This window comes from Ochotona curzoniae, unplaced genomic scaffold (assembly GCF_017591425.1).
Source record: "Ochotona curzoniae isolate NIBS_2020 unplaced genomic scaffold, NIBS_Ocur_1.0 scaffold_1852, whole genome shotgun sequence".
Lineage (NCBI taxonomy): Eukaryota > Metazoa > Chordata > Mammalia > Lagomorpha > Ochotonidae > Ochotona > Ochotona curzoniae.
In genome coordinates this window covers 2,608,285-2,634,763 of record NW_024467087.1, presented here as the reverse complement: position 1 = coordinate 2,634,763, position 26,479 = coordinate 2,608,285, and the positions used below count along the sequence as shown (strand labels likewise).

Below are 26,479 nucleotides of genomic sequence, written 5' to 3'. Positions count from 1 at the left end.
AAATCTTTACAAATGATCCATATTCCAATCTTCATGATTACTCTGTTAGGGAGAAAATATTATTGAAAACAATCAAAAGTTGCTTGCCAACTGTTACTCTTGTGTTTTTGTATCTTGATTGTGTTGGTTTGGTGATGGAAGTGTAAAATTATTGATATATTTCTGTTAGCAATATAGTGGGAAAAAAACACACACCCACAAATAAAGCCGCCTCATGAGCCCTCTCATTGGTTTGTGCTGTTTAGCACTGAGTTTAAGGAGCAGACGTAGGCTGCACACTGGCAGTAGCTCAGCCGCCCTGCCCTGTGATTTCTCTGAAGTCTGTTAGGATGTCCATGTTCATGACCTATTGTACAGAGATGACTAAACTGACTCCGTGGTCCCATAGCACCGAGTTCTTCCTCTAATGTGATTAACGGCCCAGTTACATTTTTGGACCTGTCTCTAGCAGAGAGGACCTCCTCCGCCTGGGAAGGAGCTACAATGACTCTGATATTAGAATCATAGGTGACTTTTTCAATTTCCTTTAGATAGCTAAAAACAAAATAAAACAACACAAAAACTACAGAGTTGACAGAATTAGCTCTTAAAGATTTATTTTTATTCATTTGACAAAGAGACGGAGATGGGGGAGAAAGAAATAGTAATCTTCTATTCTCTTGTTAACTCTACCAGGAGACACCAGGGCTAGGCCAAAAAAGAAAAAAAAAAAAGTCAAAGACACTGCATTACATCTGAGTGAGTATTTTAATCACCTTGTGTAGATTCTCAATCATACTAGCAAACAAGTGGATCAGAAGTGGAGCAACCAGGACTGAAGCCAGCATATGGGACACAGACATTCCAAATGACAGCTTTTAACCTACTGTGCCGCAACAACACTTTCCTCTGTGGTTTTCTTGAGCATTCTGTTGTCATGGGAGCAAATGGACCATAGCCCAATCCATTTTGCCACTGTGCACATCTGAAAGTTGAGCCTTCAGGGACTTTTTTCAGTGGAAAGGGATGTACTACCTTAGCTAGAGGGCGAAAAGAGTGGAGGAAACTGGAGAACTACTGTGAACAAGCTAATGTTTGACAACATTTCAGAGAGCAACTATCCAATCAGGAAAAATATTGCAGACTCGGGGTAGCTGGAGCGGAGTCCACATGTGCAGGCCAGCAGTGACCTGCCGAGGATCTACATCAGGGATGCTGAGCACCAAGATGAAATGATGAGCCTTTCCCCAGAACCTAGTACTAAAGTGCTTTGGGATTAGATCTTGTTGAGCCCTTGTCCTGCTAGTAATATAATTAATTTGACCATTTGGGATAAGATTTAGCAATAGGCCTCATCTAAGCCTCTAAATATGCGCATTCCACTTTGGAACTGTACATAATTGCTCAATTGCACCTGCAAATCATGTTGTTAGCTCACTAATTATTCAAATAGTGGGGGCAATTCCACAATTGTATGTGTAATTGTGTTAATCGTTAATGCAGTTAAGTACAGGTGCACCGTGACTAATTACACATGTAGAAACAGATCCCCAACAGCCCACAGTCTCCACGCACAGTGCGTTCCTCCCAGAGACAGACATGCGTAGGTGACACACACAAAGCCACAGGCCATCACTGGGGGTGCATCTGGTGAGGCTTTCACTGGCGAGATGTCTGCACATCCGGAAAACAAGCAGGTCTTTGAATGCAGCTGTTTTTCCTTTTGCAAGCCTGTGTATGTGTACACATGCAAACACACACACACACACACACACGCACGCACACACACGGAGTCACACAGGGACTAAATTCTGGTGCTATCTCTGATCAGCTTTCCACTGATAATTCCTTTACCTGGAAGAGTAGCTTCTTGTCAAGGGTTTTGTTACTGGCATTCCCTGTCACCCGTATGGTAATCTACACACAGTATCAGGATGTTCTTGCTGTTTGCAGAGTAAGACACAGACTGGGAAGTGAAATTTAGGGGATTTCTGAGGCAAGCTTGCTGCATGCTTGCTGATGGGAGTGGAGCAAAACGGTTGCCACATTCATCCTTTATCTTTTCCTTCATTTCTCAAGTTTAGCCTATTTCACCTTACAGCTTCTTGTAAGGCTCTGATAAGAGCGGTCCAGGCTGTAAGATGATGACTCGTGAAATCCTGTGTGTGTGGGCCAGGGTCTACTTGCGTCTCTTGCATTGTAAGGCGTAATAGAAACATGCTCAACATTTCAGGAGAAACCTAATTTCGACTATGCTCAGTTGTCCCCATATGTCAGAAGTTTTGATAAATCACAGTGTAGTTTTAAATCTTGACAAAAAATGATAGGACTTTTGCCAGTAAATGTACACAGCACATTTACCAAAATTTGCATATGTTTTCAGACCGCTTAAAGCTAGTTAATGGAGCTCAGATTACAAAGCTCTTCCACAAACCCCAGTGTTTCATCACCTAGTTATGTGACTGATTCATAGAAGGAGTTTGAATTAATGCAATACATCATATGGTGGAACTTTCCTTTGAAGTATGTGAAACTGAATTAAGTTGGTTTAAAAATGCAACTATACAAAAAATCACTCACATATATGCATAAAGAACTTTGAAATTTTAGATTCTGCTTTTATTTTGTTTGGGAAGATATGGCCACCACAGCTGCAGGTTTTTATTAGTGTCATTATCATGTGTTAGTTTCAAAACAGAGTCTGTAGGTTTAAAAAATGAGCATTCACAGCCAAGTGCACATTTGCTGATCTAGAGTGAGCTGTGGAGGTAGAAAAGGCGGGCAAGGAGGAGTGGGAGAGTTAGGGGAGGAGCAGGGTAGCAGGTGCAGACTCGTGTAAGCATAGTCACTGTGACACTCGGGACGTGGCACACTCCCAGGCTGATTGTGCTTATCGGACCTTGCACTCTTCAGGCCAACAAAATGTGTTTATTGTTTTGACTTTGTGTTCTGTAAGTCTAGCTATAAGGAGTAAGCTGTCTTATAATAATCTTTATATACCCCCTCTGCTATAGGAAAAGTAGGTCAGCTATAAAAAAAATTAATTAGCACTGGCTCGTAAGCACACTGCCTAAAGGAAAGTGGGCCACACACAGGACAAATCAGTTTGTGAGTAATATAGGAAAATCTTTGGAGGGAGCAATGAAGTTCGGTGTCAGGGAAGCCACGTAAGTTGACGCTGTTCTGGCAGAAGCAGTGCATTTTGCGTCACTGTTGTGTGGTGACCAGAACTGCCTTATCTCATAACCAAGACAGCAGGCTTGTAAGCTGCGCATGGGGACACAGGGCTAACACTGACTTCATGTTACAGGATTGCTATGAGGATTAACTGAAATAATCTTCAAGGAGCATTTAATGCAGTGCCTATGAAATACTTCGCAATGTGGCTACAATTTGTTTCATTTTTGCTATCATTGCTATTGTTATTTCTACTGTTCTCACTTTATTCTTGTAAATATGGGTATTAAACCCATAGTGCTATTGCCTTCCCCTCCTCCACCAGCCATAAACTCTGCCCCCTTTCTATTGAGCATTGTTTAGACCTTGTCATTTTCTGTAATGTGCCAGACAGCATAGTCATTCATGATTTGTCTTTCCCACCAACTAGACTATGTAGCTGAATCAATTGCTGGTGTTGTCATAACAAAGCAACACAATCTGAGTGTTCTAACCAACAGAACTTAATTGTGTCACACGGTGGAAGACAGAATCCTAAGAGCAAAGTGTTGGCAAGGCTTGTTTCTTCAGAGGACTGAAAGCAGTAATAATTCTCTTTTTATGCATTTATCATGTGTGGGTACTTTTTCTGCATCAGTCGTGTGCAGGTGGGTCACGGACTGTTGAGTTCCGCATGCCCACCTTGGCTCCTTCTGTGTCTTTCCGTTTTTCAGTCTCTGTGTAAATCTTTCTCCACATTTTCCTGTCAGTGGATGAGGTCTTAAATGACCTCATCTTAACATGATTATGTTAAAGATCCTGTTATTGAATAAGATCATATTGTGAGATATGAGGATAGCTTTAGGATTTGAAAATTTTTTTTAGCTTTCTGGTTGTTTTTCTTTGTATAAGTGGAATAAATTTAATTTATTTTCTATGCAGAGTTTTAAGAACATAATGATATTTTCCGCCCTCCCTTCCCTTCCTTACACATGTGTGACTGACAGTAATGAGCACTAATGACAAGGCTTATGTTTTACTTTCCCTGGAAGCCTCTAAAGCTTTATCTGGACTGCAGTGAAAAAGGTAGTAATGCTGTTGTGGAGGCCAACAGGCCTAGGCCTTCATTTCCTTTCTCTCCTCCCATGGATCACATCACCAGTACAAGTCTACTGCCCCGTTTAAATGTGAGTCTATTGATTCCTACCTTCTTGGGGCTTATGGGATTATATATATGCAAAGTACCTGCACATAATAGATGCATAAAAAGGATAGTTACTACTAAAGATAATTTATGAATAAATGAATTAATAAATCTGTCAAGGGATGGTTGGTAACCACTTGTCTAGTCAGAACTGTTGCCAGAAATAGATTTTTATACTTCTTTGCTAAAATGGCCTTTTTAAATTTTAATTCATGGTTTTATTCCTTGTTCAGGTGTAATGGGAAATCTTGCATGTGCTCAGAATAATGTTAATACTAGGGCAAATTTAGGATCCAATGTTTGAATGCCAACTGATGTTTTATGATCATGTGTATGTGTGTGGAAAGGGAGAAACATCAGAAGCCCAGTTGCCACTTTGAGGTGTGATGTTTATCACTCCAAACTGACATGTCTATGCAATTTTAGGAATGGATGTTATTTTGTGGGAAAGAATCTCCCAGTGTCAGCAGTGAATCATATACAGGTGATAGTAATCTACAGAATTTAAGAAGTAGAACATAGGCATATTTTAAGACTAGGAAAATTGGAAGTTCATATTAGCATCGTTTTCCATTGCACTTGCAATTCATTAGCATGAAATTGCCACAGATCAAAATTTCTTTTTACTTGGCGTCTCTCATTATTGTCACATGATTTAATGTGAATTCTTTGCTATTTGGTTCAAATAGATCAAAAAATAAGTAACACCAAAGAGCCAATGATAAAATCACAGATTTTTGACACTGTGTCAATTGCTGTAAGTCACAGAGATATAGATATGTGTAATTGTCATGTTGAAGGTAATTAATGAAACAGCTTGTCATCAATAGACTCTAGAGTGGTGGAATTATATTGATCTGAGCACACGAATTTGCAAACTGTCATTTCAGTTACCTTGTCCTAGCAGAACTGTGACAAATATAGTAGCATGTTTGATAAAAGAAGTTTCCTATTTGAGTTAAGGGGACTGTGTTCATTTTTAGCTTTCAGGTCCTAATGTGGGCCTTCTCAGTGAATGGCTAAATTATCATTTGTGCTATCTAAAACGTGATGTTTATCTCCCCATAAAGTACAGTTTTCAGTGTGCTTGGCAACATACCGTAATTGGGTAACATAGCATGAACAAGTCATTTGGGTGGCCATTGGTATTTTAGCGACTGTTTATCTGTCTTCACAATTACCCTCAGGCTGCATTTGGTTTCATAATCTAAGGTAATATATAATTTTGACTAAAAATAAATATTAAGTAACCTAAGGCAATAACAATTAATGAAGCATGAATACTTTACTTCCATTAAATTTCCTGCTTACTGCAATTCTACAGAGCCATGTATGAAGAACTGTCTGTGTGGATCCCTATTAATATGACGCTGGTATGACCACAGGTCAGAGGGGCCACTACTATCTAAATGTGGGGTCTAAGCCAACATTGTCATTGCAGAGCCGCCTCACCTTCCATTCGTCTAGCCCTTTTGTCACCACCCTCTCCTTTATGCTTGGGTGGTCATATTGAAATTTTCCAGGGTTAGTTTGTCATGCAGGCACATTTCTCATCACATCTGAAAGTTGTTGTGCTTTGCATGATAATGAGGCCCTCTTTGTTTCAGCTGCTGCAGTGCTCTCAGTAGCTCACAGCAATTCCTGCAGTGTGAGGGCTAAGGCTCTGGGGTAATGTATGGAGAGCAGTGCAGGGAAGGCAGTCACCCAATACTCAGCTGGCTCTTCAAAGACTGATTTGCATACCTTGTAGGTTTGAGCGATTACATTTACTCATTTCTGAATGAACTAAAACAATGTATGAGTATCAGGTTTAGGGCTTGCTTATATAACATGGGAATGTTTGCCCAGATTATTGTACCCATGTATAAAACTTAGTGCATATTTACATGAGGCTGAACTAAGTTATTGACACTCTTACAAGCCATTAATTTCTTTGTGAATTTAGCAGCTGTGATGGTGTGTTTCTGACCAGACCTTCTGGAAAGATATTCTTTTCAGTCTTGAAATGATTACTGCTCACTTTCAAATTGTTTTAAATCTATCTTAAGAAAATGTTGGCTTCCATAGAACTGCAGTTTGTCAATTGAAGAAAATGTGCTCATGCCTGATCATGACCAATTAAGAGTACAGTCCTGCAACTGTTACTTAGAACCCAGAAAAGTAATGAGAACATAGTGCAGTCAAACGGTGGTGGGATGTCATTTTCTGTGACTGAACTGTGTATTTCCCCATAGTTGATCCTAAGATCATTGTAGTCAAATTTGTATTCCTGAGTTTGGACAGAAATTCTAGCCATTACCAAAGATGATTATTTCCTCATATACGAATCACCTGGGACCTTATGAATCACCAACTCATGCAATATTGGCATCAAGATACACCAGCCTCTGACAGGAAGAATGAGAACTCTCATTTCATCGTGAGGAAGCTGATTCACCAAAACCTATCAGTAGATGAATGAAATTTGGTGGTGAATGAACCCAAGAATAATTACAGATGGCCAAAATTATGTATGTTGAGGTCAATACATGTTACCTGGGAAAAATGAAGATCTGACCACCCAATCTTTGCCAAGTATTCTGATTGAAAAAGTAGCACATCCTCTGAAAAGGAATTATTGAACATAGAGTATTACAAATTGATTTAATCAGGCTCTCAATTATAGGTATGACCAAGTTACTTGATGACTAGTCACAATCTTACCTTTTTGAGAACTCTGAAAAATTTGTGATTCAGACTCTTCATGTCATAGTGTCTTAAAAGAGACTAGAATGAAGGTCTTACTTTAGCTACAAGGCTGCTTCTGCATATATTCCTCTGCGCCCACGTTAAACCATATCTATTTTTCAAAGACTCATTTATTTTTATTTGAAAGGTAGATTTGCAGAGATGGAAAGAGAGCCCGAGAGATATCTTCCACCTGTTGGTTCACTCCCCAAATGGCTGCAATGGTACCAGGTCTCCCTCATGGATGTAGAGGCCCAAGGACCTGATCCAGCCTCTGTTTATTTCCCAACCCAGAAATAGGGAGTTGGATTAGAAGTGTAGCAGCTAGGACATCAACTGTGCCCACATGTAATGCCAGTGCCACAGTGGCAAAGTTAACCTGGTACACGACCCTAACCATATTATTTTTAAGATTTATTAATTTTTATGGAAAGTCAGATATACAGAGAGCAGGAGAGACAGAAAGATCTTCCATCCACTGGTTTACTTCCCAAGTGGCTGCAACAGCTGGAGCTGAGCCAATCCGAAACCATGAGACAGGAGCTTCTTCCACGTCTCTCACATGGGTACAGGGTCCCAAAGCTTTGGACCATTCTCGACTGCTTTCCTAGGCCACAAGCAGGGAGCTGGAAGGGAAGCGGGGCTGCCAGCACATGAACCAGTGTTCATATGGGTCCCCATGCATGCAAGATTAGGACTTTAGCCACTAGGCTACTTCACCAAGCCCCAAACTATGTATTTAAAAAAAAAAGTTCCTGTGTAAGGACAAGCACCATGGCTTAGGAATTATGCTGCTACCTGCAATGCATCCAGCATGGGCTGGGTTTTATTCCAAGCTGATCTACTTCTGATTATGCTCCTTCCTAATACACCTGGAAAAATAGAAGAGGATGGTCCAAATGTTTGAACCCCTGCACCCATAGGGGAGACCCAGGAGAGACTTCAGTCTCCTGGCTTTAGCATGGCCTGGCTGTTGCTGGCATTGGTGGAGTGAACCAGTAGATGGAAGATTCTCTCTCTCTCTCTCTCTCTCTCTCTCTCTCTCTCTCTCTCTCTCTCTCCTGTTTGTATTCCTCCTTTTTCCCTCTCCCTCCTTCCCTTCCTCTATCTTTCTATTTTTATCACTATACCTTTCAATTAAAAAAAGAAGTTCCTTGGAATTGTTGGTATATTGTAATCTCATATTTATACAGGAATATTATGCCAACCTATAATTCTGAAACCAGAATTATAGATACAAATCTGTTGATAAAGTTGGATCTCCCATAGGTTAAAGTGGTTGTTAAACAGTTCTCTTGGACATGATCAAGGTTCAAGGACCATTTCAACAGGACCAATTGACAAGGTGTATGAATTTGGCAAACTTTGTATGGTGCTAAATAATTCTGGAAGTTTTCTATCGTTAGAGCCAATAGATTAATTCAACCAGGAGAGAGAACTGTGAAATGCAGGCTTTGAGAAATTAGGCTTTGAAATCTCCATAAGAGAGACACATTTTACTATTAGGTTGTCCATCGTGGAAATATATATGCTAAAATACACATTTCACATTTTTACACAGGAACAGTGAAATTCCAAATGCAGAAATCCATAGAATGCCAATTACATTTTTTTAATTTTCAGTTCCTGTTTATTTGCCTTTGTTCAATACCATCAGTGCAATCTTACAGTTTAGTTTTGTCCAACTCATTAAATGCAAATAAGTTTGGCACCAGATCTTTTCCTTACTATTGTAATTGATTCTTCTTGAGATTTTTTTTAAATAACCTATTGAGTTTCACACTGTGCTACTTGTATAGATTGATTTGAAGTTATTATGCTAGCCTTAGTGGATATGAATGAGAGAAAATACTCCTGTTATCTTGTTTATCCTCCACAGATGAATATATATATATATATGTATATATACATCCATATGAATACTAGAAATTGGGAAAATTAAACTTATAACTGTACTTTCTACTTTAATTTTCATTTCATTATATTATGCTGATACAACGGGAATTTTTCACAGTGAAAATAATATATAACTCATTTGCAATATTGTTATTATACTGAATTTATAGTGGCCACTATACTAATATTACTAATAGTAATGCATGCATATTTATACTATTTGATACTGTACTTGCAAATCAGTCTTTTTATACAATGAAGTTTGAAATGCTTTCACTTCTCTCACTTCCTCAACTAGATAAAAAAATCTAGTAGAATATCAATTCAAATGTTTTGAGATTAAACTAAAATGAGTAGAATTGAATTAAATTGTGAAATGATGAGTCCGACACCTGTCATGAGAGTGATTCAAGAAGCAGTTGTGAAATATGACAAAAACTTGGTTTTTCAATCAGACTGTCTGGCATTACTCTCAGGCCTTCCATTCACATGTGATCTTGCACAAATCATTCCAGCTCTTTGCAGTGAAAGTGTTCTCATTGTTAAAATGGGCCAAAAGGCACAAGGGTCGTATACATAATCCTCAGAGCCCTGTCTTTGCCAAGAGCCTATCTAGGAGATGACTGTATCCGTTCAATACTGAACAAGCAACTCAAAATTATTGCATCGAGAATGAACCAGTTAACATTCTGCGGTTGAATTGGGGAATGGTGAAATTATGAAAGGAGTTGCCACCAAGCATTCACTTTGCCTTCACTTGTCATGCAAAGGATGCACATTTATTATGAAAAGTTTTTCATTTTATGATCTGACCCTTCCACTTCCTTTCCTGCAAAATTGAAACTTTACTGTACCTGTAAAGCAACGAACTGTTTTCAGAGTTCCTGTCTTGTTAAAAGTGTCTTGTCTAGAGGGGGAAGGGTTATCCTGCCAACTCCTTTTGATATTTCCCCAATTTTTGAAGAAAGCTGGGGAAAAGGCAATGCACATCAAGTTGAATTAACAAGTGCATTCCTTCAATCCGCGCGTGACATGACACCAGTAAGTTTGTTTCATAACAAAAATTTGACTACTACAATCAATATAACCTCCTCTGATATAAGGACAGTTTTCATGGCACAATTTGAACTTCCAGTGGACATGGAAGAATATTCTTGAACTGGGTGTCAAAAGCCAAGAAACAAAAGCTGGTGGAATCAAGGATTAGAGCAACAAAGTACTGAATTCAGTGCTGGACTGTAGGCATCAATGCTTACCAATGTTGGAGGAAGGATTGACCAATTTGTGCTACTAACAAATTCCCCATCCAGCTATGAAACTTCAAGTGACATTCCCTCAAGATGCTCTTCCATCCTCCAGTTTTCATTGTTCCATAATGTACACCTGTTTCACACCACCAAGTCATGCCTTTTGTGTTGATACTCAGTTTGGATTGTATGGTAGCATTATTTTCCTGGAAACAAAGGCAAGTAACCTCATACATTGTGAGTCGGTAGGACTTCTTTGTAGTTCATCAACTTGGTTCCTAAATTGCTATGGTTGTTGCTAAATTGCTATGAATTATGTAGTAACTGTCAGACACTGCTCTAAAACTTTGAGACTTCCTCAGGCTGTCATGGTGGCACAGTAAACTAAACCATTGCTTGTCATGCTAATATCCCATATCAGAATGTTAGTCCAAGTGCTGCTTGCTCTACTCCTATACTGATTTCCTACTGTTGTGCCAATCAAGGCAATGGAAGATGGCCTCATGGCTTGACCCTCTTCCACCCATATAAGACACTGGAGATGGAGTTCCTGGTTCCTGGTTCCTGGTTTCAACCTGGCCCAGATCATCTGGGATATGAACCAACAGTTGGAAGATCTCTCTCTTTCTATTTCTCTCTCTGTAATTGTGCCTTTCAAGTAAATTTCAAAAAAGATGAAATTGCAAAACAAACTGTATTATCCTGGTAAGGTCTGCTGCTTTCCTTTGGAGTACAGGTTGTAAACACAGGCAAAACATTTATTGAAACATAGTCTATAGTATAACCAGGTGCCAATGTTTTGTAAACTAAGACGTTTTGAGTATCAAAAAAGTGCATTCCTCTTCTCTATGATAATGCATATCCATGAATAAAACCTTTAAAATAGTTCTGAAGATGTTCAAGTAACATTTTATAGTGTGATATATATTGATGAGTTTATTTTGATTTGATAGCTTTTATGGATTGCTACTAAATGTGTTCACCACACATTTTGTTTTTTGTTCTTGTGGTGACAGAATAAATGAAAGTTGCAGTCTGTGAAGAACACTAGAGGGAATTTCTCAATCTCCTAGTACTTTAGTGTCTTCGTGTCTGGATATGATGGGGGCCAACAGCAGGTTCACATCCTTAGGTAAAGAACAGCTTCCTAAGAGTCAGCAGCAGCCCTTGAAAGTAAATTAATGAAATTCAGCATTTGATGATCTCTTTGACAAGAAAAGATTCATGTTTCCATCATTTAGAAACCACTGGAAGTGGTCTCCATTGGAAACCAAGGATTTGAATGTTTGCTGTGGGATTTCCAAGTATTTCAGTAGACAGTGTGAATATAAGTTGGAGTTTGAATTACAGTTTTAGTGACCACACAGTGAAATAGATTCATACACTGGTGTTGTACCCTTTGAGACTTTCAGTTTGAATTACTTAAGATAAAATTCTGTCTGGTCTGACAGTTGAAAATGTTACAGTAACACTTGATGTCTGCTAGGCTTAATGTATTCACGGTCTTGACAGAAATAGAAGATTTGGGAAAAATTGAGATTTTTTCTAAACATTTTTTTTTCGAATTGAGCCATTTTTACGTGTTTTGCTTTAAAGTTTCTATTAAAATTAGTCAAGTATAAATTATATTTATATAGCTATATCATTTAGCAATAACTTCCATATCAGTGAGAAGCTCTATCATGATTAAAACATTTTGGTTTGGGGGCTAACATTGTTATTTTTGAAAATGACACCAAACTTGTCATTATGGTTCCCTGATATTGAAAATTGTACTATCCACATTTCAGTGCTTCTACTGAAATCTTAAACACATTGTCACTTTCCATTATGAAGATACTTATAGGAATGGCTGGACATTTTTACATCTGAAGATCGCACAGGCTCTGTGTTGTGAAACATGTAGCTTTTAATTTCAGATTGAGAATTTCAACTAATTGGATATGAGCTAACATGAATTGAAGGTTCGAAATTAACCTACTTGGATTACAGATTGATGGATTTCTTTTAACAGACAAGAATAACATTAGAGATTAAAGCATTGGCCACCGCCCACAACCAGTTTACCCCTTTGTTGTAAATCTGGAAAAACTATGGTGACGTGGTCAAAAATCTTAGTGAACTAACAGATTTTCTTCAAAACAGTCAGTTCAAGAAAGTTAACTAACATATCATGATGTAGTAAAGCGTGTTATATACTGATCCCAACATCCTTAGATTAATTTATCACATTCTCTCTTCTTAGTCAATCACATTTCAGTATGACACAACTGACATAATTTCAATTAACATGAGTCCATCTTTTCAACATGCCATACTTACTGCTCACACTTCCTTTCATGACTATCCCAGATTTATGAACAGTTTTCTTTTCCTTTTTGTTGCAGTTATTATCTGGATTTTAAAAGTATATTCACTACAGCTTTGGATTTCTAAGGCAGTTCTGATTTTAATTAGTCACTTTTCTCCCCATATCTAGATATTCTGGAAATTCTCATATTTGGCTGTCTAAATCATGTCATGCAAACTAATTCTGGTACCTATTCAAAGGAAATTCCTTATGCACATGTGCTTGACTCAGAGATAAAAACATATGTGCTAACTTGCACTGTCATTACTCATTTTAGGTATGTATGCCTGTGTATTGATCTAGAAGTATCATATGCACCTTATCATAGTCCATTTTATGTTACTGAGACTAGGTAATTTGTAATGAGTAGAAATGTATTTGGCTCACAGTTTTGGAGGCTGGGAAGTCCAATGCTAATTTGGCAGAACCTGCTAAGAAAATTTACTATGCCACTAGAGAGAGAGAATGAAAGAGAGAGAGAAAAGAGAGAGAGAGAGAGATGCAGAGGAGAAAAAGGAGGTTAGAAAAAAGAGCTGAAGCTGTCCTTTCATTTTAGGGAGGGAGCCCTCACTTGTGATAACAAGCCCATTCTTGCATTAATGGTCTTGATACATTCATGAGTCTAGATTCCACATTTTAAAAGTCACACCTCTTGAAATTGTTACACTGACAAGGAAAGTTTTGATGGAAAAATAATCTAAGCATAACACTTTGTATATCTATTCTTTATCATTAACTAAATTTCTTATAATGTGTAGCTCATGCATTATGAGGATACAATGTGTATTTTTTGTTTGAGATTTTTTTCTTTTTTATTCATGAGGAAAGGAAGAAACTTCATGAAATTCATGTATGCAGTTTTCACAGCATAATGAACCTTCCCACCTCCCTTCCCTTTCTCCCTCACGTGTTCCCATCTTCCCTCTTTCTCAGTTTCTTTTTATATTAATTATTATAATTACATATTGAATTTATGTTATACTCACAAGCTTAATCCTACACTAAATAAAGAATTCAACATGTAGAAAACAGAAAAACAAGCACTCCTCAGGCCTATAGACGACAGGAGACGGAAGTAACAATTAAATCTGAAAATGTCGGTTTTACACACAGACTTCACATTATTTTGTACTCTGTGTATTAACCCAAGTCAGAGAAAGAAAATGATACTTGTCTTCTGTGAACTATCTTATCTCACTAAACACAATGGTCTAGGCTAATATTAATGGCTCAGTCTGGACACTCCCCAATTCTTCATGTTTTGCTCTTCAATATTTCCCTGGGTTTTTAGAGAGAGTTTATTCTCATTTATCAAGAGTTTTGTTTTATTTGTATCAGTTATGTATTTTGTTTGCATCTGAACCTATAAATTCTGCTACCTAGCAATCCCACAGATTTTCACATCTCAGAAACAATGAGTATCTGGTTTTTATGTGGTTGTGAGGCAAGTTAAGGTCATGGCTGTCATGAATATTGTGCGCAAGGTAATTCGCCTAAAATGCTAGGCTCTAAAACTAAAGGTTCACCATGCGTCTACTCTGGTTGTCACTACACCATGCGGTGGCCTTGAGAAACTCCAGAGTGGGCCACCTTTTCCTTACGGCGCACACTGTGCCAGGGTTCTGTTTTATGGAATGATTTTCGGAGGGGGAGCTGGGGGACAAGCAAACAAAGGCCATGCCTTTCCATGAGCCAAGAGTTTCAAAGTATCCCATAAAAACTGGGTACAGAGGGCTGTGGGGCAGGCTCTCAAGCTAACTAGAGAGAGGAAGTGAAGCACAGGGGACATTAAAGAAACAGGAACTTCCTGTTTGCTTTATTGATTTTTCTGCCAACAGAGAAGTGAGAAAAATTATGTTGTTTTCAAATAAAAGCAACAGGGATAAACTCTAATTTTAGAGACCAATTTCCAAGATCCACATGCAGTTGTATTTGAGGGGAAGCTGGGATATACTGAGAGACGTAAAACAATTTCAGTTTGTTGAAGAAAGCAAAAAGCCCAAGAACCAGACTTTTACCCCATTTTTTAGAATTGAACAGAATGTAATTTTGTCAAATTGTCAACGATGAGACCATTTTCATGGTAATCAAATTATTAATCTGACACTTTCCTTGCTGAGAGACCAATCAGATGGATGACCTGAAAACGAAAGCTGTCTTCCAGCTCATCTCAGATGAAAACAGGCATGATAAACTAGTTACTGCGCTACGTTTTTAAACAAAATCAGGCACCTACATTGACCCCCCCCCTCCATTTACATTTCTTTGAGAAGAAAAAAAAATCACATAAAAGCTATCAAGAAACACATTTCACAGCAGGCGAATTAATTGGTTTTACAATATTTGAATGGGCGGTTTGTCAAATAAAACATGCCATGACAGTTAATAGTGTCATTTGGAGCCAGAAAATTATTGGCTTATTTGTTATTGGATAAAAGGAAGGCAAACATTTTGTATTAGGAAGTTTTAATGTGTTGAAAATCCTCATTAGGGATTAATAGACATGCTTGCTTAGCATTGTGCCTCATTAATTTGAGGCTAAACAGTTATTCTGTGTTTCAATTTCAGTATTGTTTCTTAACTTTTTTTTTTCTTCTCTTTAATTAGATGTTGCATTTACATTTGATTTCTACAACACTGAGATGCAGAATTAATTAATGAAATTTAGAAACCTAATTGACCTGAGTTATTGGTAACCATCACTTTATTTTAGTGAAGAGTTAAACCACATTTAAGTGAGCGCAGATCCAAGAGATTTCACAAATATAGAAAACAATATGAATTTCCCTGAATATATTTGAAGTGCCATTACGCATTAATAGATAAAATGTCTTATTCAGATTTATAAAATAATAAGGGAGCAAATAGGGTTGAGGGGCATCCCATCAGAGAAGAGCAGTTGTAACTGTGTCCATGGAATTGCAGTCTCATGCACTGGCAATTAAAGTGAGTCAATACGGCACCAAGTTTGTTCAATGTTTGGTTTGAAATTGGAGGCACATTCTATCAAGTATATTCAGTTGTCACACTTTTGTTGAGATTATGAGTGTGTACAATTTATAGTCAAATCCCACTCACATAGGCTTAAGGGAAATTTAGCTAAAAAGAAATCAAACTGAGATCTGAGTTTCTCGTTTTCACTGTCATGTAAATCATTAGTTATGTCTTTAGAGGCAGACTAGTGATTCCTCTAGGGTGATGGATGGTGAATGCTGAAGAATGACCTTGCTTTTCCAAGAAATTTTCAAAAGCTAACAAAGATACATATTTAAAAGCTTCTTTTCTGAGTGGGAGACATAGTACCTAATTTAAGGCCACATAGTACGCCTGTGGCAATGCCTTCAGAAATTACTAGAAAAATTTGATCACTTGCTTTTATTTTTCCAGTGAGGAAGTATCGGTATATTTAAGAAATCATAAATACATTGAAGAACTCATCAATTCAAGACATGTTATAAAGGGTAATTTTATTTCTAAAAATTTCTATTAATACAAAAAGAACAGATTTGATGTGTTTCAAAGATACAATTTTAAGAACATAAGACTTCTTCTCTCCCTGCTCCTTCACTCCTCCTCCCTCATTTTAATATTTACAATAAACACGCTTTCAATTTACTTTATAATAATAGATTAATCCTCCACTAAATGCAGTGTTCAAGAGGAACCTGGACTCTGCCATCGTCTGTACCTACACTGTCATGATACGCTTACGCAGCAGAATGCTGGGCTTGTACCTGCTGCTGAAGGACTGTAGTATTGTAGTAATATAGGTAAAAACAGTGCACAGGGCTACCGGAGGGTGGAAGAGGAAATCCCTGTGCCTATGGAACCCTATCATGACGGAAAGAAAAAGGATAGAAAAGACACAAGTAAGACCACTCCTCCATAGGAATATAGCCAAGGAATATAGCACAAAATTTTAAACAGTAAAACAAGTGATGTCAGTTCCTGCCAATTCTTATTTTTAAAGGTTTATTTATTTTTATTGGAAAGACAGATTTACAATGAGAAGGAGACACAAAAAGAAAGATCTGTCTGCTGTTCACGTCCCAAATGGCCACAATGGCCGAAGCTGAGCCAATCCGAAGCTAGGAGCTAGGAACCTCTTCCTGGCTCCCACGTGGGTGCATGGTCCCAAGGCTTTGGGTGGACCTTAACTGCTTTGCCAAGCCACAAGCAGGGAACTGGATGGGAAGTGGAGCAGCCAGGACACAAACTGGCATCCATATGGGATCCCAGTGCATGCAAGGCAAGGATTTCGCCACTGGACTATCGTGCTGGGCCCGATTTCAGTCAATTATACCTGGAGAGTTTTTTTGTACTCTATTTTTACACAGACCAGAGGAACCATTTCTCTTTTGTAATACAGATTATTTGCATTTTAAATGTTTTATGGTAACAATCACATAATAAGTATGCAAAACACTTGTTCAAATAAAAAAAACTCAAGTGAATTAAATAGTTCTTTAAACAATTCAGAAACTTCTTCAAATATTATGTGGGAATCCTGTTCTAAGGAAGATACGGTCTGATGGAGTCCTGTGTGCTCCCCTACAGAGTACTGAATCCATTCAGCTCCAGAGGAGATTGGAAAGCGTTAGGTCCATTTTTTACCCTGGCATTCTGGGACAATAATACAGTAATATTAGAACAGTCACCATGATGACATCCCAGAAATTATGAGCTCTGCTCCTGAGCTCGCTGCTTATTTCATTCACAATGAAGCTTCTTATATAGATCAGAGCATTTGAAAAACTGTGAACTATGGTCAAGTATCTACTCAGTTTCAGAATGAGGAGAATACTGAGAAACAGTATCCCCTGTCTGTAAGTTGTCAGGATGCTTTGACCTCCACCTCCTCAAGATTCTCTGGGCACCCACAGTTCTCCCTCTGTGTTTCACCCTGCAGCCCTTTACATCTGTCTCCCTTCAATGATGGGCTTGTACCTGCTGCTGAAGGACTGTAGTATTGTAGTAATATAGGTAAGAACAGTGCGGAGGACTACTGGAGCAAGTGAATATAATCAATGTGTGGTACATAGAGATTTGAGTATTAAAACTACACTCTTGGATAGAATCTGATATATAAAGTAGAATAAAATGAAAAGTGAATGAAAGCATAGAATACAAAAAAAAAAAAAAAAAGATTTCAAGTGTTAACTGACAGCCAGCTCAGTATTATGGTGTTGCACTGGGTGATAAAATAGATAGTGTAAGAATGATAAAGTTTGTATGTATGTGTGTGCAGTTTGCTGTCAAAATAAGTTTCCTAAATGCCCTATATTTTGATGAAATTGTCCTTTATGTCTATATGTATATATGTCCTATATGTAATTTCTGGATGTTATAGCATTCTGCTTTCACAAAATAACAGTACCAGTAGTTGTTTTTTTTTTAATTGAGTCCTACATTGATAAAATAGTTAGCAATTTCATAAATATGCCCTAGAACCTTTGTACTGTTATGCGATATACAAAACACTGGCCCTTTGTGGTGTGTTCCCGTTACTTTGCAATATAGGCTGCTCAGTAAGACATTGAAATCTCCCAAATAGCACAGCCAATTAGTGGTAGAACTACTGTTTCGTGAGTCACCGTATGTTTTCTTGTCCTTTATTTGAGATATTTTATTTGAAATTATGGCAGATACCTCTTTGCAATTGTTTCATTTTTCTATACTCTGAAAATTTTCTGTGCAAATTAAATAGGTCAGTAGTGACAACTCGAAATCATAACATTCACTCATTAATTGGTAGAAATACCAAACAAAATTGCTTCCTGATATATTTTTCTATCTACTTATGTCATGTTTTAGTTCAGTAATATTCTTATTCCACTCTAATTTTTAACATCTCTGTTTGTGCCATCACTTCTTTTACTAGAAGAGATATTATGTACCTGAACCCAAGGTGGTCATTAGAATTAGCAGAAGTACGGTAAGCATGAATGTGATAGAAACATAGGCAGTTCTTGGTAGCACAGGAGGGACATGGGTATTCTACCAGCCCCAAGGAGCTGGATACATATTTAGAAATGCTAAAAAGAAGAAACCATAAGCAGAAGGTCTGCAAGCTACTGGGAGACATGGACAAGAGAAAGTTCATGGTGTGGCAGGAGTATGGCTGCAGCAGCAGAGTGACCTCCTTGTCCAAGTCCAATGACCAGAAAGAGAGAATGCTTAGGGGAACATGGCTCAGGCCACCAGGCACTCTCTGATATATTTCTGGATTACTGTGTTAGTATTTCTAAAAGACTATCACACACATGCACATGTATGTATACATACCTCCAGTTATGGCTCACTCTTCTATATAAGCAGTTATTGGACCAAACATTGAACAGTGAATCAATGGCTTTTTGTAACCCACTTGAAATTTTGTCTGCCATTAGATTCTTTCAGCTGTTAATGGGTCTTTCTGTATGTGTGTACACCGTTGCCCATGCCTAATACAAGTAACAGAGACGTCCTTAGAATGAAGCACAGCGTCCAACTCTCCCTGACCCAATCGCACAGTTAGCCTTCATTCTCTCTATTGTCATACCCCATCATGCCTCATCCCCAGCCTCCTTCGCTACCTTTAAGTGAGAGCCATCAGGTGGAGTGACAGACTGAGACTGCACACTGGCCTCCTACCTAAGGTATAAAAATTAGCCATGTTCATAAGATGTCATGTGAGTTAGTCAACAAGGCAACCAAACTTTCTCCTTAGTAGTTCAAGGATCCGAGCCTGGATGCCTCTCTCAGGGCTTTGAGAAGGATTAGGATAGAAAACTGCAAATGGAGAGGTAACACGTGCCCACTGCTCAGCTCAGGTACTCTCAGAAAATTCACTTCCTGCCAACCCCCCAAACCCTACAAGTACATAATTTAAATCCCTCTTACTTTCATAAGGAAATAATGGCCCAAAGAAATTCAAGTGGCTCATCCAAATGCCGCAAAAGAAATTATGCTTTAGACTTCAATTTAAATTCACATTGAGCTTTGAAGGTCATATTGCTTTCACTACCTTTTGAATCCCCCAGAAAAGATAGCAATTTATCTTATGCTTTAAAAATAAGTAACAATTAGTTGTTATCCTTTGTTTTTCAGTTTTATATTAATTTATGACTCTAAACAAATGATCATTTTCCACTCTTGGTTTAAAATGGCATGTGTTAATATGGCATGTGATAGCTTGTTTTATGTAGCATACTTTTAAGCTTATGAATTCTTTAAAAATCAGAGATAAACAGCCTTTAAGAAAAGAGACACTTTGGACACCCAGGATTTGGTTGCATTAAAATGAAATTAGAATATCAGATGGTTGGCTGTACCATATAACTGTTGCGAAAATATTTTTTGTTGTTGATTATAGCTGTATTACCTGAGAACTTCTGTCTACAGCTTACATAGTATTAACTATTGGAAACTTAATCACAAAGTCTTGAATACAAGATAGAATAGGGATGACACAAAACACAGAGAGCTCAGCTGTGAGCTGAGTTTGGAGTTTTCCACATCCTGGACAGTGAGATAAAGGCATGTCAAGGGGCAAGCAGGTAAGGAATTCAGAGGCAGTGGTCTTATGTTTTAACAAATGACCAACGGCAGAGATTAACATGCATAAATGACTGAAAGTTGATTTGTTAATTCAGTATCACAGCCTGAGTTTTCATATTATTAGTAATACCATTTTAGAAATTTTCCATGTCCCATAAATCAATCATGAGGATAAATGTGGCCGTTTGTTAATGAAAATAAAAGTGGAATTAGCTTGGAGGCTGCCATTTGGAATCAGTTTGTGGATATTGTTTAACTGGACCCAGTTATTCGATTTGAAATTAAACTTGCAATTTTTAGCTTTGAGAAGTTCTGGTCCAGAGGAAGCACACATAGGACACAGGGCTTTGATGGTCAGGTTTGATGAAACAATCTCAAGATGAGTTTAGATTTTCAGAATATCTGTTGCCCTCACAATCTCTTAGTTACATGTACTCAGAGGCAGGCATTGAATTGTTCTGGGTGAATCATATGATGATCAGTATTGCTTCAGCACTTTAATTCCCACTGGTACAAAAACTAGTGCCAGCTGCTACTTATGTCTCAATTTCTCACTCTAGGTGTTTTTGATATCATGCATTACTCTAATTGCCAAGAAGTATGCTCCAAATTGACTAACTTCAGAATGATTATAGCATTCTATGCAAGTTTTTTATTGTTGCTGCAGTTAATTTCATATTTGATGGTTTAAAGGTATCATAACATATGATAAAGGTATCATAACATGTATGACTATCAACAGGTAAATAGATGATCTGTGTGTGGTCTCTCTGTGAATACTTGGAGTGCAGTGGCAGCCTGTACCATCAGATACTGAGAAAGTTGGCACTTATGAGAGCTCACAGTCAGTTCCCTGGGTATCTGGTGTATGCCTCGTGCTTCTGGCCCATGAAGAATCACAGCCTTGCCCAGCGCAGGGGCGGAATCTGAGGCTGGAGGCAGGAGCAGGGCCCCTCCTGTACATCAGGCTGCTTGCTTTCTGCTCCAGGAGGAGCGGGTAGAGAGGGGGCATGTGAAAGGCCTCTGCAGCTCTGAGTGGCTTACTTGTGCTTTGTGGACTGTCTGAATACTCAAGAGTAGATTTAGAGAGAGGAGAGTGGCTTGTGAATTCAGCAGCTGGGCAACTTGACAGGCAGTGGTTCTAATCCCACGGCTGCCAGTACTTTGTGACCTCAGTCTTTTTCTTTTACACCTGTGCAAGTGGCTTCTCCAGAATATGAGCGCAGGGGCTTTGAGAGGCAAGGAGTGCGAAAGGTCATCCTGCAGGCTGAGCCCCAGCCAGAATTTAGCTTGCTTCCAGTGCACATTGACCCTTGGTGCCATGCCGCAGGGGTTCAGACATGAAGGGACCTCAGGTGGTCTCTCCACTTGTCAGCCATTTCAAATCCTTGGCCTCTCACTCCCTTGTGGAGAACCTCAGCTGCAGGGAGCTTCTGCATGAAATAGTTCTGACCTTGACCCTGGTAGCCCCCCCCCACCTCAACCCTGCATCGTTTGCATGGACAGTTGAAGGCAGGAATTTTGCTGCCTTCAGTGTCTTTAAATCCTCCCCCTTGGCACCATCCTGAGCACAGTGTGAGTTCAATCAGGATTTGTTGTCCAAAGAAATAAATGGAGAACTGATGAATAGGCAGACTGGGGGAATGAGTAAGATCCTATTACCCTTGTCAAGACTACCTTACAATGTGTGTCCCACTGGGTCTCTAATTGTTTGTTTTCATGTTCCAACTAGACATTTAACTCTGAGAGAAAGGAGCTAAATCTGGCAGTTATTTTTCTTACCAATCTCCCCATGCCCAACACCCATCTAGGCACATGGGAAATAATTGCTGGCTAGTTTAAAAGCATTTTCAGGGGAAGAAAAGGCACTCTCATTCCTGAGGAGTTGTGTTGTGAAGAAAACAGCTATGGGACTTGGGGAGCTGCGTTTGCTGAGCTTTTCCAACCAAATGGTGGAATTTGGTATATTTTACAAAAGAAAACTATGGGAAAACTGGATGTGGGTGCATATTGACTTGACTACTGTTATCTGTAGAATGCTTTCCAATCTGAAGTGCTAGCATCTCTGATACGCATTATTACATTTTCTGCAAAGCCCCCGGGCACATAACTCTATATTTTGACAGCATTATTCCCATCTGGAAATGGACATTTGTAATTCCAGGTGTAGATATGATATTTGCAGTTGGCAAGAGTGACTCAAATCTTAGCTTGAAAAGACAAGATTGGACTTTTAATAATAGGAAGTAATGAAAACAAAGGGACAAGGGGAAATAAAGTGACAGTGTGTGATACTCCTAGAAATCCTCTGAGATCTGAAGTGAAGAGGTGTTATTTTATTTTTATTCTGATTTTATTTTATCTTATTTGACAATTGGGAAAACTGGAACTCATCTGAAAAAAGTTCTGGTCTCAGTTTGTAGTGCCAGAACTCTCATCCAGCTGTTTTTGACTCCTAGACAAATGCTGCTGCAGCATCTGCATATGGCTGATATATTTTCCCTCTTGAATATAAAAATCAACATTTGATGAGCTTGTAGGAATAAAGGAGAAAAGACCTTTTCACAGTACTGGGCCATACATTTCATTTTAGCCAGGCAGGCCACACTGATACAACACAACAATCATGTTGAAGATTTAAGTTAGAATCCTTTTAAACTTTGTGTTTTGGGAAGATATTTATTAGAAGTTTTAAAATTGTCTTCAACAATGCAGTTGCTGGAGCATTGAACTCTAGGATGACATTATATTTGCCGTTAATAATTAGCAGCAGAGTTCTATCATCCTGGAATATGTTAGAGTAGTATCCCCTAGTATATATTATGTAGATTGTTTCTATGGAATAGCAATGTTGATCATTGGATTTTCTTAATTAGACCTTGACTTGCATCACGGATCTCCGAGAACCAGATTTGCACTGCCGCATTTCCCACATTAGTTGGACACAGAACCTTTGATTTTGCAAAACTGGTTTCCCCTAGATGATCTCATTTGTAGCACTGACAGTTACAGCTGTGCAATAATTATGTGATTGTTTTCGTCTGTGTCATTGTATCTCTGCTTAGCACTGGCATTGTGGAGCAATCAGTGGACCTCAAAAGTGAATGAATGAATGAGCTGTGTCAAGCCAAATCAGCCACGGTTCCACGTTAGAAACCCATGGTTAAGGTTCTTTACAGTGTGTTTCCAGCTTGCCGGCAGAGTGTTTTGTTTTGTTTGCTTGTTTGATTGTTTCATTGTTTCATCTACCTGGCTATGGGGAGGGTAATTATCATTGAAAATGGGAATTTTTTCTATGAAAGGATACACTATCAATAAGTATGCCTAAACATGTGTCAACTGGAACTTTGATAACTAAGCCAGAATGCATCGCTCCTGCTTATTAATCACTGTTTTATCCTGCCTCCCACGCATGGGATTTAATGTTCCTTGGAGGAGACACCCTTACATGTAGAACATATTCCATAAATACTTGTGAAAGAATGCGTGTAAAGTACTTTCATGTGAGTTGGAGTTTTGCTGATGAACTCCGCTGTGTAGTGCTCATACTGCAATGTATCAGAGAATAACCACTAGCTCTGGCAGACCCGAAACATAGGGATTCCACAACAGTACTCCCATAGAGGACTTAGCCCAAGTCCCTCAGCATGCAGTTTCTTAGCTGGTGTCTTACATTGGCACTTAGCTTCTTGCTCTCACAGACGATGGGGACCCTGGAGGAGAGGGTCATGAACCTCCAAGGACGATGGAGGCAGAATAAGGAATCATTTTCTTTCTGCTCCCTGCTCCACACTCGTACTACTTCAATAAAGTAAAGCCAAATTGGCCATTCACAGATACGCATTTTTATTTAACAGGTAAAACATGTTGACAGCTAGATGACCTTATTTACAATGTATCATGCGGTATAATCTGTGATACAGTAGGCTTCTCTGAGAAGAACTACATTATGTTTAATTTTTGCTGTTTATTTTGTTTTAGGTAAACATTCCCAGTGATCCAAGCTGTGTTGAGGAAATATTACGGGTGAGTCTCAAATTTTCATTTCTGTGCCTTCTAACACTGAAGCAATCCGTCGGCTGAAGCTGGTGACACTCCTGCTTAACGAGCATCGTGATAGGAGATACTTGGTCTTGATTTCAAGACTCTTCTATCACCTGCCTTATCTTTGGCCTGTCCTCTGTCCATCATCTAATATCACAAAGCCTCCGTCCAGTCCTTGCATTCTTCTCCAGCTTCCTTGGAATCTTGGATGAGGCTCATCACCTGCTTTAAGAAACTTTATTCAAGCACCAACCCAGAAATTTTTACTTTTTTGCTTTCTGGGGTTTTAACTTCATTGTTACCTGCCACTGTGCTGTCGATATACCATGACAGTGGAGCTCATGGTCTGCAGTAATAGGATGACATATGGAAGGGTGAGAGGAGTGGGAGAGATATTTGGAAATGATCTTATGTTGTGGAAAATAGTACTTATGGAAGTACATTGATACATGAGAATGGCCTGGAGGCAGAACAAAAATTGAAAAATAAAAAGGTGGTTATTGCCAGCACTAATAGCAATTCTAAAGGAAAAACTAAAATCAAACAAAAAACACGTACTTTTCTATTACTCAGGCTGTTGGCACCATAGGGCAATATGGTATCTCCTTAGTACGAATTATAGGACTGAGTCCCTCTTGGGTGTAAGAATATGTCACTTCTGTGTCTTTGCATAGGTGACTCCATCTTTCTGAATCTCCCTTCCCCTTCCATCTCTAAAGAGAACAGTAATTGTTGCCCTTGCTCTCATAAAATGTGCCACATATTCATGCTTATTACTATGATAAATGATGACCAGGATAGCAATATAAAAACCATGCAGATTACTTATCTGGGAAAGAAAACAACCTGTGTGCCTCTTTCCTCACGAAACAAAGTTACCCCAGCTTTGTGCTGTGCCCTCTCCCCATGTAAATACCTTTGAATTTCAAACATGTCCTGTAAACATGTAGCCCCAAAATGCTGTTTGCTGTATTGTAGGCCTGCCATTGAACTTCACCTCTTGTGGATATGTGTGTACCTATTTACACTCTGGGATATTGCTTTAAATTATTAGGCTTGAGACTATATGAATTCCAGATATGCTTGCCACTTTTGTGATATTAGATCCCTGCAACACTTCAGCCATCTGTCCCTGGGTCCCAAGGGCCAGGGTCCAAGAAGGACAACTAGTGTGAAATCCACAAATGTGATGTCCCCTGGAAACCTAACTGTGGCTCCTTGCACTGTATGGACATGGGAGCAATGTACTCAATCTCCACTCATTTCTTGGCTGCATTTCTTAAGCTAACATCAAAAGGCATGCTGTATTCTAGACAATAACATTAATGTTCCTCTCTCTTATCTGGGCCACATGCATGCATGAATCTAGTGGCCTTAAGTCCCAACGAAATACTAGAACTCTCTCAAAATCTCATTAGTCACAACCGGAATTTTCTACTTGAGAACAGCCTGACTCTGGTAGGTCGATGGTTTTCACAGTGAACAAGGGGAAGGATGGGGCAGACACCTGTCAGAGTCAGGGCTTTCCAGGCTTTCGGAGAATCACTTAGAGAAACAACAGATTTTCCCTTAAATGTGGAAAGAGAAGTAGCTTGCCTTAATAAGTTCATAAACGAGAGCACTCTTTGAGAAAATATCAGAAGTCCTTCTGTTGTTCTTGAAAGAGAATCTAGGGAGAGTTTTTTATTTTATTATTTTAAAGTGCCATATAAGCTTGTGTAAAATTCTTTTTTCCCAAGCAGCGTTGTTAATGACTGGGCTTTTCTTTATTGAAGAATTAAAGTTTTATTTCCCATGCTTGGAATAATACAAGGTTTTTGAAGTCAGCATACCAAATGTTATGACTAATTTTTTTAAAGATTTCTTTTTTTATTGGAAAGTCAGATATACCGAGATGAGAGAGAGAGGAAGGTCTTTCATCTGCTGACTTATTCCCCAAGTAGCCACAATGGTCGGAGTTGCATCAAACCAAAACCAGGAGCCAGGAACTTCCTCCAGGTCTCCCATGTGGGTGCAGGATCCTATGGGTGCTTTGGGCCATGCTCGACTGCTTTCCCAGGCCACAAGCAGAGAGCTGGATGGGAAGTGGGGCTGCCGGGACACGAACTGGCACCCAGTATGGAATTCCGGCACATTCAAGGCGAGGATTTTAGCTGCTAGGCTACCACACTGGGCTCCATGAAGAATTCTTTAATTTTTATTGACCACATTGTGTGTCACAACAGAGTATGCCTGCTGAAATTTTAACAAATCACACATTCATGTTACTGTAAGTTTGAGGGCCTTGGAAGCCTGGGTAGAATTCCACAGTAAGTCTGTTTGTTGTCCTGCTCTCAT

General features: G+C 38.8%; 1 protein-coding gene across 4 annotated transcripts in view; it reads left to right on the top strand.

Moving 5' to 3' along the window:
- The window catches only part of AFF2 (AF4/FMR2 family member 2), a 462,047-nt gene that overhangs the window by 254,284 nt on the left and 181,284 nt on the right, over nucleotides 1–26,479 (top strand). For all 4 annotated transcript variants that reach the window (XM_040999786.1, XM_040999784.1, XM_040999785.1 and 1 more), the window contains one exon: nucleotides 24,080–24,124. In XM_040999786.1, coding sequence (XP_040855720.1) covers nucleotides 24,080–24,124 — 45 coding nt within the window. The remainder of the gene's footprint in view (nucleotides 1–24,079; nucleotides 24,125–26,479) is intronic.